This window comes from Lynx canadensis, chromosome D3, assembly GCF_007474595.2.
Source record: "Lynx canadensis isolate LIC74 chromosome D3, mLynCan4.pri.v2, whole genome shotgun sequence".
NCBI classification, from domain to species: Eukaryota; Metazoa; Chordata; class Mammalia; order Carnivora; family Felidae; genus Lynx; species Lynx canadensis.
The window spans coordinates 72,197,918-72,214,773 of NC_044314.2; the positions used below are offsets into that span (position 1 = coordinate 72,197,918).

The window sequence follows — 16,856 nt, forward strand, 5'->3', positions numbered from 1 at the left end:
ATTCAGCAAACACTTCCCCAGACCCCATGCTGGGTCTTGGCCTTCTAAGTTTCCCAAGCCTATATTTGACCTGCCAGTCTGTTCCCCCACTGCTGGGCCTTTCTCCACCCTAGTTCCCTACCCCCAGATACCCCAACTGGTTCCTGCGGGTCTTGGGTCACTGAGAAAACTCCCTTTCCTCACTGAAACTCCCAAGACCTCCCCAGCTCACCAGGTGACCTTGAGCTAGTCCTTCACCCAAACCACACCCAGTGAGTGCCTGAGAAGAAAGATGAGAGGGGCTGGCCTGTGGAGGCAACCTGGGCTGGTGACAAAGTGTTTGCAGGATAGCAGGGGGTGGTGCTGAGGCTGAAATGGGAGGGGACTCCAGTGGCTGGAGCCTGAGTGTCTGGCTCTGGGATGGAAAGGATCAAGCCAGGCTGGGGCGGGCACCAAGGCCCGAAAATGGGGCAAAGGTGGGGGCCAAGACAAGCCCTGGGCTGGCAGGGAGTCAAGAAGGTTGCGGGATCATGGCAGGGATTCAGGTGACTCTGCCATCCTGAAAAGGGTGCTGACCTCTGAGCTACCTGTCTCTACCTTATCCTCAGGTGTGTCAATATCCTACTCTTGAATAAGGGCCAACCAGGCCTACTGGCAGGAGGATGGGGCAGACAGACAGCCCCCTCCATGCTGCCAGTTGGGAACCAGGCCAGGCCAATGGGCACGATCTCCACCCTGCCCCATGGCCATTGCAGCCTCAGCAGTCAGCCTGAAGGGTTCCCAGAAGGTAGGCCACCTCTAGGCTGGGAAGTGGGTGCCTGTGTCTTTAAATTCTCAGCAGGTTGAAACGGCTGATGACATCACTGGTTCCCGGGAGCGGAGGAGCTAGAGCCAGAGCCCGAGGGAGCCCGGGCTGCTAGGGGCTGCAGACATGGAGGGCCAGAGCAGCAGTGGCAGCAAGAGGCCAGGGACCCGGACTGGCCTGCGCCCCCTGCCCATGCCCCATGGGGTTTCTCAAACTGAGGCACCTTCCAAGGTAAGACCCCTAAAACCTAGCCCTCCCATCCCTGATCCTTGGTCCCACACACCCCCACGCACCGCAGGCACCCTGGTGCCCCTGGCTGAGGGGCTGGCACTCTCCTTTGCCCACCAAGCAGGGGCTAGGCAAACAGGACACTTTGGGGGCTGAGAGGGCAGTGATGGGACACCCAGAGAGAGATGGAGTTAGCCATAGCTAGGAGCCCCCAGGAGAGCCCTAGACTGGGTGTCAGGGAATCCAGCTGTGCTCCAGCTTTGCTGTGTGACCTTGGGCAAGTTGCTTGTTCTCTCTGAAGCAATGCAAAATGAGGAGGTTTGTCTTTGTCCCTGAAGACTAAAACGGTGACATCTGGGATGTCTAAGTTGTTAGTGCTGGAGGCGGTGTGGTGGTTGGGGGGACACTTGGAGCCAAGGAGGATGCCCAAAATGCAGCCTCAAAGAGCTAAGTTTGGGGAGGAAGGTGGAGGCAGAGTTTCAGGTTCTCTGAACCGAGAAGGACACTGGACACAGACAAAGCTGCCTGTCTGGAGGCAGGAATGGGGCCACCTCAGGGCGAGTGTAAACCTTCTGCTCTCCCTGGCAAAGGACGTTTTATCCCGTCTTCTGGAGACAGGGGCATCAGAAACAGAGGACAGATGGGAAGGGGGAGAAGGTCCCAGCAGAGCCTCATGTCCCCCCACTCCACCTGCCAGACAAAAAGAGGGTACATGCTTGCCTGTCCTCAAAGGTAGGGGAGATGGGGAGAAGGTACAATTTGGGCACAGAGAAATGCAATGCCAAGATCAACAGAATCCTGGACTTTGAATGTTAGAATCACACTTGATGAGAATGGATGATTCCATGGGCTCAAATGAAATCCTAGCAAATGTTGGGGTCATAAATGCAGAGACTATGAGACCAAGGCTTCTCAGGAACAAGGTGTGGCCAGAGATCCTTCACCAAATTCCTTCATTTTACAGACAAAAACTGAGGTCTTGGGCAGAGAGGTGCTTGCCTAAGGTCACACAGAGCTGGGCTTGGAGTTGACATGGCCAGTCTTAGTCCTGGGGTCTTGCTCCTACATGGAACTATGGGTACTGATGAGGAGGACAAACAGGAGCACGACCGAGGAGTTTGGGATGCTTGGCAGCGATGAACCTGAGGGTTCCTGGGTGCTGTGAAGGGAAGGAGGGGTATTTAATAAGCTAGACCCGAAGTGTCCAGAGAGGACAGATCTGGGGTGTCAGGTCAGTACCCCTTAGCCAGGAGAGCAGCAGGAAATGCAAGGAGCGTTGCCAAGGGAAGATGGCTTCAGCCATCCAACGCTCCAGCATGACCAGGGAGTTGGTGTCAGCCAGGAAGGCAAGGAGATAACCCTTAGGTTCAGGCTCACACCTTGCCTCCTTTGAGTTGGGGTCTTAGTTTCCCCATCTAGGAGAGGTGTCAGACTTGAGGGAGGGGATAAGTTTCTGCATCCTGTTTCCTCCCAAAATGAAGGTGATTCACAGCAGAATGGATTGAGGTGAGAAATTAGGAAGAACTTCCTTGCAAAGATGTGCGTTTCTTAGCTAGATGGAGTTGACCGGGGTCTCTATGGAAGTTGGGGCCCAAGCCCCTGGTTAGGGCTACCCTAAGTCTTTGACTTGTCTTCTGCAAGGTGGACTCAAGTTTTCAGCTCCCAGCGAAGGAGAATGCAGCCCCAGTACCCTCCGAACCAAGATTGGCTCTAGCACCTGTGGGGCCACGAGCAGCTAATCCACCTTCCACAGAGGGGCCAAGGCTGGCTCTGGTGTCTCCCCGACCCATCCTGGCTCCGCTGTCTACCCCTAGCAGGCAGAAAACCGCTCCTGCCCGCCACAGTTCCAACCTGGCTCCAACGTCTGTGGGCCAGTTAGTCATGTCTGCCCCAGCTGGGCCGAAGCCTCCTCCAGTGACCTCAGGCTCAGTCCTGCCTCCAACATCCCTGGGGCAGCTGGTAATGTCTGCTTCAGCAGGGCCAAGGCCTCCCACAGCCACTCTGGGGCCCAGGCTGGCTCCAACATCCAGGGACCAGAAGCAGGTGCCACCTGCCTCCGTGGGACCCAAGCCAGCACTCGCTGCTTCGGGCCTGAGCCTGGTCCTGGCATCTGAGGAGCAGACACCACAGCCCCCCTCCAACTCTTCCCCAGTTTTGTCATCTTCTCAGGAACAGGCCCTGGCTCCAGCATCTGTGATACCAACCCCAGCCTCTGTGGGATGGACACCGGCTAAACAGAGGGATGCCCCAGCCCCTAAACCTCTCCCCTCTTCTGAAGGGCATCTCCAGCCTTCAGCTCAGACATCTGGTCCTTCGGGCTCCACATCCTTGATCCAAACACCCCCAGACCCCCGAATCTCCCCCTCATTCAGAGCCCGTCCTGAGGCCCCCCGCAGCAGCCCTGAGGATCCTGTCCTGTCCCGGCCACCCCAGACCCTGCCTCTGGATGTGAGCCAGAGCCCTCCAGAGCGTACTACCCGTTCCCCAGGACTTCTGTCCCCCACCTTCCGGCCAGGGGCCTCCTCGGCACAGACTGTGCCCCCACCTCTGCCCAAGCCACCCAGGTCTCCCAGTCGTTCCCCCAGCCGCTCTCCCAACCGCTCCCCTTGCGTTCCCCCAGCCCCTGAGATGGCCCTCCCCAGGCCTAGCACCCAGGGGGCAGGACCTAGTGGACACCTGAGCCCCAGTGTTCAGCCCCAAGAAACTCCAGCTCCGGTCACCACCTCCCCTTCTACATCCACCTCATCATCCTCTTGGTCAGCTCAGCCTACCTGCAAGAGCGACCCTGGCTTCTGGTGAGGGGGCCCTCTCCCGAGGAGGGTTGGTGGGGCTTGAGCTCCAAAAGTAGCCATTCTTCTAGGGTGGCTTACCCTACACTGCCCCAGTTTATTTCCCTGAGGAAGACTCCTTGCGGGTGCTGTGCCTACTGTGGGATCTTTAGAAGACAGCATCTCCTGCTAAGGGACTTGCCCACCCCTGCCTCCCTCCGGGAGAATCTAATAGGAGGGATATTGGGCCCACAGTCCTTCTGAGAGCTTACACCCACACCTGCCTCAGTTTATTTCCCCAGAAAGAGCCCTGTGGGAGGGAGGTTGAAGATGAGGGAGTGGTGCCCAGTGATAACCCCTCCTACACCCCCAGGATCACTGTGGTCACGTGGAACGTGGGCACCGCCATGCCCCCTGACGACGTCACATCCCTCCTCCACCTGGGCAGCGGTGGCGATGACAGTGAAGTGTCGGACATGATTGCCATTGGGTGAGGGGGCAGGGCATGTGGACCCCGCTCCTGAACCCCTTATGCCTCCCAGAGCTTTGCCCATGGGAGGGGCTTCTAGGGCACTCCCAGACCCATAGCGACCTCATCTCCCACCCTGACCCCACCACCAGGTTGCAGGAAGTGAACTCCATGATCAACAAGCGGCTCAAGGATGCACTCTTCACAGACCAGTGGAGTGAGCTCTTCATGGACGCGCTGGCACCCTTCAACTTCGTGCTGGTAATGTTTCCCTCAGCCCCTGGAAGGGTGGAGACCCCTGGACTCCTGGCCCTAGCTCTGCCTGGACTCACCATGGGGCCTGCTGGGCCTCTGTTGCCAGGTCTGTGAAATAGGAGGATGGAGGAGCAGATCTGAAAGACTTGGGGAAAGGGCACAGTGGGGCGGGAGAGTTGTGTGGGGTCCCTCAGCCACGTTGCCTCTCGCCGCAGGTGAGTACTGTGCGGATGCAGGGCGTCATCCTGCTGCTGTTCGCCAAGTACTACCACTTGCCTTTCCTGAGAGACGTGCAAACTGATTGCACACGCACTGGCCTGGGAGGCTATTGGGTGAGCATGGGAACAGCCCTGGAGGGGACAAGGCCCCAAGGGGTCTATAGATTAGTTCCCTGGTCCCTCAAGCATAGGCAAGGTCCCCTCCCCTTTGTCCACCTCTTACCCTGAGGTTTACTTCTCCCCAACCCCGCCCAACACCCCACACCATTTTCTAGACCCAGCCCTCTTTCTGTTCCTGACCCATCCCAGTGTTCCGATCCTTTCCTAGAACCCACCCCTCTCTAAGCCTTTTCTAAGGGCTGGCTGGCCTCACCCCTCTCTTGCCCCGCTCAGTGCCTCTTCTATTTGCCTAGGCCCTACCCTTGACTCACTCCACCCTGTCTCCCAAGGGCAACAAGGGTGGAGTGAGCGTGCGACTGGCGGCCTTCGGGCACATGCTCTGCTTCCTGAACTGCCACTTGCCAGCGCACATGGACAAGGCAGAGCAGCGCAAGGACAACTTCCAAACCATCCTTAGCCTCCAGCAGTTCCAGGGGCCCGGGGCACATGGCATCCTGGATCACGAGTATGGGCGCTGGCGGGGCTGGTGAAGGAAGGGTGGGTCTCAGAAGACAGAGTACAAATACTTGGCCACAGGAACCTGAGGGCCAGCCTGGGTGGACCTTGTGGGGGAGAGGCAGAGCCTATGGGGGTGGGTGACCACCTAAACTACATCTAGGAACACGAATGCTGGTAAGTTTGATGGTGGGGCAGAGCCTGCTGGGTGGAGCTTTGCTGAGGGGTGGGGCCTTGCTGAAGGCCCCAGAACCTAACTTTGTTCTAGATCCACATCCCCCTGCTGCTCCTTGGCAGGGTAGATCTGCTGCCACCCACTCCACCCACTGCATCATCACTAGGGGCATCCAGTGCTGTCGTTGGATGGGGGTAGAGAAGGATCTTTCACCCCATGGACCCTCCTGACCCCCACCCCTGAACAGCCTCGTGTTCTGGTTTGGGGACCTCAACTTCCGCATTGAGAGCTATGACCTGCACTTTGTCAAGTTTGCCATTGACAGTGATCAGCTCCACCAGCTCTGGGAGAAGGACCAGGTATAGAATCCCAGCCCACACCCTAAACACCAAGCACACAGAGCATGACTGGACACACTTTTGTATCCTCAGCTCTTGCCCTTGCCTTCACCTGCCCTGTCCAAGCTGTTGTCCAATTCTGCCCTTTTGGACCTTCACAGCTCAACATGGCCAAGAACACCTGGCCCATCCTGAAGGGCTTCCAGGAGGGGCCCCTCAACTTTGCACCCACCTTCAAGTTTGATGTGGGTACTAACAAATATGATACCAGGTGAGCTCAGCACTGGGACGAGGTGGACACGTGGGCTGAAGTCGTCTGGATAGGGAAGAAAGCGGGGCAAGAAGTAAGGCTGGGGGCTGTGCCTCAAACCCTATCCCCTGAAACTTGGGTCACCCCTGCTCACTGCAGTGCCAAGAAGCGGAAGCCAGCCTGGACAGACCGTATCCTGTGGAAGGTCAAGGCTCCAAGTGTGGGTCCCAGCCCTTCAGGACGGGAAAGCCACCGGCTCAAGGTGACCCAGTACAGCTACCGTAGCCACATGGAATACACAGTCAGTGATCACAAGCCCGTGGCTGCTCAGTTCATCCTGCAGGTGAGTCCTGGCTTCATGTTCCCCTCATGACATCCCCAGGTCCAGCTCAGCATCCCTTCATGGGGACATCCCCATGGCCCACCAGTAATCCCTTGCACCTGCCTTCAGCAGCATCCATTCATCATAGCAGAGTGGGAGTGGGTTATGATCTCCATTTTCAGATGAGGAAACTGAGGCTCAGAGACACAGCATCATACCAGGGTCACACAGCTGATAAACAGAAGAATTAGGATTTGAACCCAAGCTAGCCTAATTTCAGAGTCTATGCCTTTTCCACTAATCCCTAACTCTGTTCTGAGAAAGGATTAGGGCAATTTATGCTAAAATTCGCTTTATATATTCATATAATAAGACCAGCAAAATCAAAATGTTTATTCAGACTCCGTATAGTTTTCCTTCATATTTATTCATTATTTGTTTATCATTTTACTATGTGCCAGGTGCTATAAGTGAGGTAGTAATGGGGAGGAGGAGTAGAGACATGAAAAATACAAAGCTAAATTCTAGTTACTATAATTTAACATTGTGTTTAGGGTTGAGGTCTCTGGTTGGCAAAGTAAAAAGGAGAAATGCTAGAATGTCAGAATGGGACCTGAGAGACCATGTAGTCCAACACTCTGTTTTTCTATGGGGGAAACTGAGGCCTTCTAGTGGGGTAGGCATGTACCCCAAGCTGCACATACTCTCAGCAGCAGAGGAGGGTAGATCCCGCCTGTCCAGTCCTGAAACCCAACTCTGGGCTCTCCGATTCCCTTGATCTGATAAGAGGGAACCCTGCAGACCAGAGAATGTTTTCCCTGGTAACTTTGTCATGTGGTCAGTCAGTGGGCCATTGGCCAGTATCCTCAGCTGGGAATGCAAATCTGCCCACATCTGGCCTCCCATAATCTTTGGTAAGAGACTTGGGTATGAAGTTTAACCTTCAGTCAGGAGCCTCACCTTCAGAACCACTCCTTCTGGGTGACTTTTGAGTGCCACTCCTTTTGGGTACCCTGACCTCCCCTCCTCATCAAGGACTCTGACCCTTGCAGAATGTTACCTATCGAGCACCTAATACATGCTAGTCCCTGTGGCTTTTCATCCCTTTGAATGCCTTAGTAGGCCCTGAGATATCTAAATTCTCCTCCTAGTTTTACTGGTGAGGAAAATGAGGCTCAGAGAACTTAAGTCTCTCATCCAAAGCAACACAATCAGAACGGGGCTTAGTGGGAGTTTTGACCTGCAAGGCCCTGGAGAGCGTTTCTAAGAGGCCACCCCAGGCAAACCTTCTGTTAGGAACCTAGGGACAGGGAGAAGATGTGCTGGTTTCTTCTGGAACAGCCTGGCTCAAAAACTGAGGAGTGAGGGAAACCTGAAACCACATAAACAGGGGAGCAGACAAAAGCTGGAGGCTGACACACCATCTGAGTCCTGAGGGACAGAGAAAGAGCAATGACAGAAACAGGGCTACACTATTCACTTCAAAGCTGTATTCTTACTCCCTTACGAGGCTATGGGCATAAAGAGCCCTGGGCTGGAGGGTAGAAAGCCCGGCATTTATCCTAGACCTATTCTTTTTTTTTTTTTTTTTTAAGTTTATTTATTTTGAGAGGCGGGGAGAAGGGGCAGAGAGAGAGAATAAGAGACCGAGACTCCCAAACAGATTCCACATTGTCAGCACAGAGCCCGCTGCAGGGCTTGAACCATGAACCATGAGATCATGACCTAAGCCGAAATCAAGAGGCAGATGCTTAACTGACTGAGCCACCCAGGCGTCCCTATCCTAGACCTGTTTTGCCTCAGTTTCCCAGTCTGTAAGGTGGTTTCAAAGACCCTTTATCTCAGCCTATTTTTGCTGACTCAGGCCCAAGGGCCCTAGGTACATGGGATACTCGAGGGTCTCCCCTGATGTTCCCCCTGCCCCTGGGCAGTTTGCCTACAGGGACGACGTACCGCTAGTGCGGCTGGAGGTGGCAGATGAGTGGGTGCGGCCAGAGCAGGCTGTGGTGAGGTACCGCATAGAAACAGTGTTCGCCCGCAGCTCTTGGGACTGGATCGGCTTGTACCGGGTGAGAAGGGCAGGGATGGTCAGTGACTCAGGGAAGGGAGGGCCTGGAAGAGCAGCTGGGTACCCAGAGGGAATTACTGGCTTCTCCAGAGTTGGTTACTACACTGGGGGGCCACTGGAGTAAGGTGATAGGAGTCATAACCCTGATTCCTCTCGCCCCAGGTGGGTTTCCGCCACTGTAAGGACTACGTGGCTTATGTCTGGGCCAAACATGAGGATGTGGATGGGAACATCTACCAGGTACTTAAGGGGAGGGGAAGAGTGGGAGGAAGTCCCTGTGGCCCTTGGGCTCAGGACTTGGCTTGGTCAGTCTTTGAGGCTGACCCCAACCTGGGCCTATGCCCTGGGCCCATCAGGTGACCTTCAGTGAGGAGTCACTTCCCAAGGGCCATGGAGATTTCATACTGGGCTATTATAGCCACACCCACAGCATCCTCATCGGTGTCACTGAGCCCTTCCAGGTGAGTAGGTCAGACTGCAGGACGAGGGGTACTAAAAGCCCCTGTTCAAATGTCACAGCTTCCACATTCTGCTCCATGATCTCCTACAAGTAGCCTAACCTTCCTGGGTCTGCCAATGGGCAGGGTTGGAGTGGTTCCAAGACGCCTTGAGTGGCTGGTTGGGGAGTGAGACAAACCAGTAACCAACCTTCCTCCCAGATCTCGCTGCCTACCTCAGAGTTGGCCAGCAGCAGCACAGATAGCTCAAGTGCCAGCTCAGAGGACGAGGATGACAGTACCCTGGAGCTGCTTGCACCCAAGTCCCGCAGCCCCAGCCCTGGCAAGTCCAAGAGACACCGTAGCCGCAGCCCGGGCCTGGCCCGCTTCCCCGGCCTTGCCCTGCGGCCCTCATCCCGTGAACGCCGCGGTGCCAGCCGCAGCCCCTCACCCCAGAGCCGCCGCCTGCCTCGGATGGCCCCTGACAGGGGCAATGATGGTAGCAGCCGGGGCAGTAGTGAGGAGGGGCCCTCTGGGCTGCCTGGTCCCTGGGCCTTCCCACCACCTGTGCCTCGAAGCCTGGGCTTGCTGCCTGCCTTGCGCCTGGAGACTGTTGACCCTGGTGGTGGTGGTTCCTGGGGACCTAATCGGGAAGCCCCAGCCCCTCATAGCCTGTCTCCCAGTCCCCAGGGCCGGCAGGGGCTAGAGGAAGGGGGCCTGGGGCCCTGAGGATGGATGGGCAGATGGGCCCAGGCAGTCCCCACTGTGCCCCAATCTTCTGCAAACCCACCTGTGTCCCTCTTGCTGCTGCTCCAGCTTTATCCGCACCTGCCACTGTCTTGGCCAGGGGTGGCCATCTGGGGTCCCCCAAACTGAGTCCCGGCACCTCAACTGTGACAATCAGCAAAGCCCTATTGGCCCCCATCTGGGATGGGGGGGGGCAATCCTGGAGGTCATCAATTAGAAATTAAATTCTCCAGCATCACTCCTGACTCCTTCCTAACTTGTTAGCAGTCTGGGGGTCGGGGTAGTCAGAGGATCAGACTCTAGAGGAAGACGATGACAGATCTGACAATTACCAGGCACAAGCTGTATATATACATTACACATGCCATCTCTTTTAATCTGCACCACAACCCTGAGTTGTGGTATTGAGTTCAGTGCAATTCTTAGACCCCTTTCACAGATGGGCAAACTGAGGCCTCCAGGAGGTGAACCTCTCCAAATCAGACACCTAACCACAGTTTGGCTCTATGTTACAGGGAGGGAACATTTACAAGGTGCTAAGCACTGTCCATGTATTGGTTTACTTAATCCTCAACAATCCTATGAGGTAGGTCCTGATTACACCCTGCTTTTTCAGAGGAGGAAACTAAGGCTCAGAGTCAGGGAGGCCCCTTGCTCAAGGACACAGAGATTTGGGCCAGGGCTGGGCCAGGAAGGGCATGGCAGCTGTTAAGAGAAGGGATCCCCCAGGGAGAAGAGTTAGGAAGCCCTCTCTAGCCACCCTCCTCTTTCCTGGATTCAGACACAGGCACTTCTGTGATATCCCATCTTCTGACCTACTGCCTCAGGCCTCAGCAGATAGGTGCTGGGGTTCCTCTGAGCAGGGTCTTGAGACACGTATTAATTTTGCGACCTGAAGATACATGTACCTCTTACTAGTACCTCCTGAGGCTGCTGTAGTAGGTTACCCTTTCCCCATTCCCCAGAATGAGCCTCTTGAACACCACATCCAAGCACAGAGGCGTTGTATCACCAGCTCAAGATTGCTCAGCACAGCAGGAGACGTGGTCCGGCATTTCAGCCTTGCTCCCTCTTCCCCCCATCCAGCCTCCTGGCTGTCCACAAGGGCCTGTGCTATGCTTCAATCTAACACATGGAGAGTAGGCCAAGACCCCCAGGGCCTAGCAGAGCCAGGAGCAAGGTCCAGTTTGGTGCCCAGGAGAGCTGGAACTGAGGTCAGTGGTTCTAGGATTTCTGCTGCCTGTCAGGTCTCCAGGCTGCCTGGGTCAGCTGCAGACACCGGTCATAGAATGACATGGGGGCTCTTGGGTGATTTGAAGGCCATACCTGCCCCTCATCTGTGGTCACACCCCAGAGCTGGAGTCGCCTCTGCTGAAGTCGCTGCAAGTGCCGAGCTGACACCTTGATGGCCCTAGGGTCTCTGAAACAGCTGTGAACGGAGAAAAGTGGGGCAGGTGGTCATGGCTGCCAAGGATCCCACCCTGCTCTGCAGACAGGGGGACCGAGGCCTAGAGAGGAGCAGGGCTGGCGCCAGGGAAGGGTGGGTTACATCTAGAAGGGGGCAGAATAAACCTGGGCTAGCACCCAGAGGCCCCAGTTCTGCTGCTAGCTGGCTGCAGAAACCCGGGCCAATCTGGACCTCAGTTTCCTCACCTGTGAAAAGGGAACGGTAACAAGCAGCTTTCTCTGGGAATCAGAATTGAAATGAGATTTTAGGTTAAAAGCAAGAGTTAAGCAAGTAAGCCTTTTACTGTGTGCCAGGCAGGCCTTGGGCTATATGTGTCACACACGCCATTTCCTTGGCTTCTACATCCATTTTACGAATAAGAAAATGGAGACAAGGAGAGGTGACTCAACTTGTGACGTCACACAGGAAGTGAAAGAATCAACATCAACCCATATGAACCAACTGCAGAGCTGAACCTGGAGCACCAGGGAGTAGGGTATGATGAAAATGGAGCTCAGAGGTGCCCTAACCCCTTTCTCCATCCCCTTAGTCCTGGCACACATCCCCATCCCCACAGGCAACCCACCCCTTGGGAAAATGTCCCCTCCCTCCTGGCCTTGCCATGACTTACCCTGTGCCCTCAGCACAGTCCAGTGGAGGGGTCAGCTTGAAACAGGTTGTGCCTAGCAGCTCCCAAAGTACACTGGTGCCTGCAGGTGGGCTGTGGAGCCTCAAGAAGCGTGCCAGGCTGAGGGCAGAGGCAGGATTAGGCTAGGGTAGTGCCTGGCCACCCAGCAGCCCCCTCTTAGTGACTGGCAGCAGGCTGCCCACCCCCCAAGGGCCCAAGCAGGCCTCACCGGCGTGTGCAGTTGCAGTGGAAGAGGGGCTCATGAGCACTATTGAGCAGCTGGAACTTTGTTTCCTGAGGCCCGATCTGCTGCTCACATTGATCCAAGTGGCGGAAGCTGCGGCAGGCTCGGTGGACATCTGGGTTGGGGGAGCATGGTGATGAGGGTAGCCCAGTCCCCAGCAAAGCCCTCCAATGCCCACTGCCATTTAGGAGGAACATAGGCACATGCGCTCAAACACAGTGTCCTCGTGTCTCATGCCCTTCGTGCCCTCAGAGTGCCACACACATCACACACACACACACACACACACACACACAAACACACATGGCAGTGCCACCATAGGGGAAGCTCAGAAGAAGCCTATGGGCTTCCATAGGGGAAGCCCAGGGTGACCAGGAAAGGCTTTTTGGAGGCAGAGACTGCTAAACCGAGGCTAGGAGAAAAATTCGGGAGAGTGCTCCAGGCAGAAGGAACAGCATGAGCAAAGGCCCAGAGGTGGGAGAGAGCAACCAAATGAGGTTTGTGAGTTTCAGCTGGGAAGTAGAGTCTGCAGGACCAGCACCTGAAGGCCCCTGGGTGTTGGGACATCATCATCTGAAGTAAGAGGAGCCAGGTGGGGGCTCAGTGAGGAGTGATATGGTCAAGTTTAAGGCTTATGAAAACCCCTCTGGCTGCAGCATGATTTGATGGGAGAGGTTGGGAGACCCCCAGGAAGAGTTTGGAACAGGAAGGGAAACAACACAGGGTCCTCGATCTTGTACAGAGGCAGGGACACCTTCCCACATCAGGAACCCCCAAAGTTAGGTTTGGAACTCACCCTGAGGTTTTAGGCCACTCCATGGCCCCTGGAGGCCTGGATGGGTGACCTCCAGCCAGGCTGTGGGGGACATATCAGGCTGGGTGGAGGCCACAGGGGTCCAGAGGGCTGTGGTGTTGGTTTTGATGGGGTGCTTAGACCCTTTCCATTGCGGTGGTCGCTTCTGAGGACGCTGCTTCTGTTGTGGCTTGCTAGGGGCTGGGTTCTGAAGGCTGGGAGGCTGGGGGGTGGCTGGGGAGCTCCAGGAGGCATTATAGAGGGTCCTGGGCTGGAGGTGGGCAAGAGGTATGGAGCCATACCTTCTGCACCTGGAAGGTGGCAATTGGTAACTCATAATACCCCTCCCAGAAGCCCTAGGTTCCTCTCCATGGAGACAAGTTTCCGCCAGTCCCATCCCTTGTCCCACTGGGTTGTATTGGGCACCCAGGGAAGGTCTGCATCCTGGCCCTGTCCTGAGGAGAAGACAGGGAGGATGAGGCATCATTCCTTGGAGGACAGACATACAGGCAGGCATCCCTCCCTGGGCTCCCTCTCTGGCTGGGAAGGAGATTGAAGGGGGCAGCTACATACCCTCCCCACCAGTACCACGCCACACACGCCTCCTGCTCCTCCAGCACGAAGCAGGGGACCTCCAGCACATTGAAGAAGGCCACACCCACGATGTCCGAGATGGAGTCCTGCTGGTTCTTCAGGCATTGCTGGAACCTGCCCCAGAGCTGGTACTCAGGTCCCTGGACCACAGAGAGCCACCTGGCTCCTCCTCCAGCCCACCCAGTCACTACCATCCAGGTGGTTTGGGATCCAAGAGTCTCTTCTTCTCCTAGGGTCAGCTTTCCCACCTGCATGGTAGGGTGTCTGACTAGCTGATTCTTTAGGATTCTTTGGAATCCCAGTCTCTGCACCCAGGAACTACTCCACCCGTAAGTCCCCAACCCTCTCTGCCCACTGCCAACCTGGCATCACAGTCACAGTGGGAGATGGTGTGGAATCGGTAGTTTCTGATACCATAGCTGTACTGGAAGGGCGAGATGTTCTGTGGGCATCGGTCATGTTCCCGGCAGCAGAGATCAGGGCCTTGGAAGATCCCTGCAGGAAGCAGGGGCAGGGGCACCAGCTCAGCAGGGTCCTGGGCACCACACACTGGCTATGCCCATCCAGTGCAAGAAGCAGGGACCTTATTCTCACCCCAGCCCTGACACAGATGCCCTGGGCGGCCTCAGACCACTGTCTGTGGGACACTCAGTTTCAAAGCCTGAAGAGAGCACCCATGCGCAGCCTCTACTGGGCAGCTCCAAGTGCCAGGCAGCCCACCCAGGAGCCCTTGTCCAGGAAAGGGACTTACTCAGGGACTAAAGTCTGCCTCCAGAGCTCCCAAGCTCACACCCCAAATAAAACTCAGAAGTTATGAATGTGTGTGGAATGGAATGGCAAACAGGCAGGGTGCAACCTTTCTCATTGGCACGATGAAGCATTGTCAGGATGCCAGTCTGCTCCAACTCAGGTGCCAAAGCCTGCCCCCAGCCTGCCATGCATGCACAAAGACAGCTGTACTGACAGTGCAAAAAAGTCATCCATGTTTGTTTGTCAGTAAAAAGCAATAGTGCCTTTTACTGAGCATTTCCCAAGTGCCTGGCACTTCCCAAACCCAAGCTTATAGCAGCCCTGTGAGGGAAATGTCACTTTCATGGTTCAGGTGAGAAAACCAAGGTTCAGAGAGGGGAAGTGACCTGTTCAGCTTGAATTTGCTAACCCAGGCCTTTGGGTCTCAGTGTCCATTCCACTGGGCACCTTGTCCTCATAAAGCCTCCTCTTAGGTGATGGTGTTTTGGCTTGGACAACCTGGGACCCATCCCAGTCCACCCCCTCCCTGGGATGGTGATTAATGAGGACTCCAAGTTTTGACTAGGACGTTTCCCATCTATGACCTAATTCAAGCAACCCATGATGAGACTTATGGTCACCCCATTTTACAGATGAAGACATTGAAGTTTACAGTGGTTAAGTCATTCCCCCAAGGACACACAGTCTGGAATAATGGGGGCCAGGGCAAAAGCCTGCACTTCCCTCCCCTACCCCCTAGTCCACATCCCCATCACTCACCCAACTCTGTGGAGTTTCCGGCAGAATCCCCGACTCCACACCACAGCGTGCCAGGCATAGTCCAGCCTCTCTTCAACCGCTGGTGTCCTATGCTGCTGGGTGCTCCTCTGTGTCCTTCTGCTTGCTCTTCCCTGACCCCTGCTGCTCGCTTCTCCCTAGCCCCTGCTGGACCCTCTTCAGTCCCTCGGCAGGCTCCCCACTGACTCTGAAGTGTGGCCAGCGCTCTCTGCAGCTCAGGTCCAGGAGTGTGGATGAAGGTGCCCCGGGTGATCTCACCAGCACAGAGAGCACTAAAGGCTGCAGTGAGCTCTGGCTCGTCTTGCTGGCTACAAGATTGCAGCCTCCCGTGCTCATCCCAGTGGGTGTGGACCAGGGCCAGTCCCTGGGCATTCTTGCCCAGAAAGCTCAGGGTCCCCAAGGGGCTGCCGGGGATGGGCCTGGCCAAGTGGCAGGAGGTGCTGTCCCAGAGGAGGGCAGAGGAGCTCCCCACAGCCACTCCCAGGAAGCTCAGCATCCCTAACAGCACTACCAGAATCCCCATTCTGTCCTGGCCCAGCCCAGTCAGACAAAGCCCCCACAACACCTACCCCTGGCAGTGCACGAGGCAGCAGATTTAAGCAGCTGAGCGGAAGCCGTGCCCTGCAGACCCTGCGGCAGGGCCAATGAATGGAGCTTTGGGAGGAGTAGGAAGGAGGCTGGAGTATGGGGTGATCTCTGGCTTGTAACTGAATCCACCGGCTGGGCAGGCCGCTGATTGGCCAAGGAGTGTACTTGCCAAGGCCCACGCCCCCATTCACCATGCCTTTCTCATCCAGTCACCTGCTGCCAGCCCCGCCTGGATGGGGACTGTGGGAGCCAAAGCCTTGGGCCCTGGGGCAGGGGGCCAGGAAGGGATCCCTTTCTTCCTAGGGAGGGAAGAGGGTTCAGGGGCTCAGAGGAAGCTCCCAGAACTCATCCTTAGACCCCCACCCCAGTAGTGGCGGCCACACCCACCTCCATGAAGTTGGCAGAGGGCCATGGCCTCTACCAGAGTTGGGTGAAAGAGGTGAGGGCAGGGTTTGGGCCCTGTAGCTACCCCCACCCTGGGAGCTCCTGAGGTTTCTGGTAAAGGGAGCATCCATCTCCTGGCCACCTGGAGTGTGCCCTCCCACCATCACCCAGGGTTGGTTCTAAGAAAGCCTCTTGGCATAATCAGGGAACAGCACCCCAGGGCTCTCTATTTCCTGGGACTCAAAGGCAGAGGCCTGGCCAAGCAGCAACCCTCTTGATCTGATGGTGGAAACATAGCCAGAGCAGACCTTGAGAGCAACATGGGGCGGAGTTATGCTCCAGACTTAAAGGGACTATGGCCCCCAGAGGAGTAGAGGGCTGGGCAGGGGTCTCAGTCTGCAACCATCTCCATCCTTGGACTGTAGCCACCAGTGGGACACAGTAGCGTCATGTGCTCCCCAAGAGGAGTGGCCTCTCCACTAGGGAGAGTTTACAGCCAGCACGTGTTCCTGTGTCCCAAAGCTAACGTATCATTCGCCTTCCAATCATCCAGGGAAGTTGGGGTGCTTACACCCATAATGCAGATGAAGAAACTGAGGATCGTTGAGGGTGAGGAAACCTCAGGGGACAGGATCTAGCTAGGGAGGGGTTAGAGGCTGGCAGTATAGTTCTTGGAAAGCTTTACTGGGAGATCAGAGCTGGTAGGGAAAGTGATTATCTGTCATTCTTCCCATCAGCCTACTGCTCCTCCAACATTCCTCCCAATCTCCATCCAAGTCTCTTCCAGGAGGGTAAGCCCCAGTGAGGCAGAGCCACGGGCAGAGCTGGGGGAGATGCTCACTGTGCATAGCAGGTAGAAGGGGGGCTTTAGGGTGTGTAGGCCCACCTCTATACTCAGAACCAGCCTGGGCCTGTGGTTCAGGAGGTCATGGCTGGGGACAATGAAGAGGGAGAGAGGGTGGGAGTAGCCCAGAGCC

At 56.1% G+C, this 16,856-nt stretch overlaps 2 protein-coding genes across 2 annotated transcripts; one reads left to right on the forward strand and one right to left on the reverse strand.

Moving 5' to 3' along the window:
- Nucleotides 1-877: 877 nt before the first annotated feature.
- Nucleotides 878-9,899, forward strand: INPP5J (inositol polyphosphate-5-phosphatase J). Its single transcript, XM_030292241.1, has 13 exons — nucleotides 878-1,015; nucleotides 2,654-3,807; nucleotides 4,154-4,270; nucleotides 4,402-4,510; nucleotides 4,720-4,836; nucleotides 5,172-5,347; nucleotides 5,760-5,871; nucleotides 6,012-6,121; nucleotides 6,260-6,443; nucleotides 8,354-8,491; nucleotides 8,653-8,730; nucleotides 8,847-8,951; nucleotides 9,150-9,899. The coding sequence occupies exons 1-13, from the start codon at nucleotides 911-913 to the stop codon at nucleotides 9,654-9,656; spliced, it is 3,012 nt and encodes a 1,003-aa protein (XP_030148101.1). The 5' UTR covers nucleotides 878-910; the 3' UTR covers nucleotides 9,657-9,899.
- A 144-nt stretch (nucleotides 9,900-10,043) lies between these two features.
- Nucleotides 10,044-15,827, reverse strand: PLA2G3 (phospholipase A2 group III). Its single transcript, XM_030292242.1, has 7 exons — nucleotides 14,890-15,827; nucleotides 13,743-13,875; nucleotides 13,360-13,494; nucleotides 12,790-13,097; nucleotides 11,979-12,108; nucleotides 11,753-11,869; nucleotides 10,044-11,103 (listed from the first exon to the last, which is right to left on the reverse strand). Exons 1-7 carry the CDS (start codon nucleotides 15,428-15,430, stop codon nucleotides 10,899-10,901), a joined length of 1,569 nt encoding a protein of 522 aa, XP_030148102.1. The 5' UTR covers nucleotides 15,431-15,827; the 3' UTR covers nucleotides 10,044-10,898.
- Between the last annotated feature and the right edge of the window lie 1,029 nt (nucleotides 15,828-16,856).

Coding starts and splice junctions, on each gene's coding strand:
- INPP5J (XM_030292241.1), top strand. CDS start 911: ATGGAGGGCCAGAGCAGCAGTGGCAGCAAGAGGCCAGGGACCCGGACT. Junction 5,872..6,011: donor AGCTCTGGGAGAAGGACCAG/GTATAGAATCCC, acceptor GGACCTTCACAG/CTCAACATGGCCAAGAACAC. Junction 8,731..8,846: donor TGGATGGGAACATCTACCAG/GTACTTAAGGGG, acceptor TGGGCCCATCAG/GTGACCTTCAGTGAGGAGTC.
- PLA2G3 (XM_030292242.1), bottom strand. CDS start 15,430: ATGGGGATTCTGGTAGTGCTGTTAGGGATGCTGAGCTTCCTGGGAGTG. Junction 13,876..14,889: donor CGGAAACTCCACAGAGTTGG/GTGAGTGATGGG, acceptor TGCTTCCTGCAG/GGATCTTCCAAGGCCCTGAT. Junction 11,104..11,752: donor GACTGTGCTGAGGGCACAGG/GTAAGTCATGGC, acceptor CTCCGTTCACAG/CTGTTTCAGAGACCCTAGGG.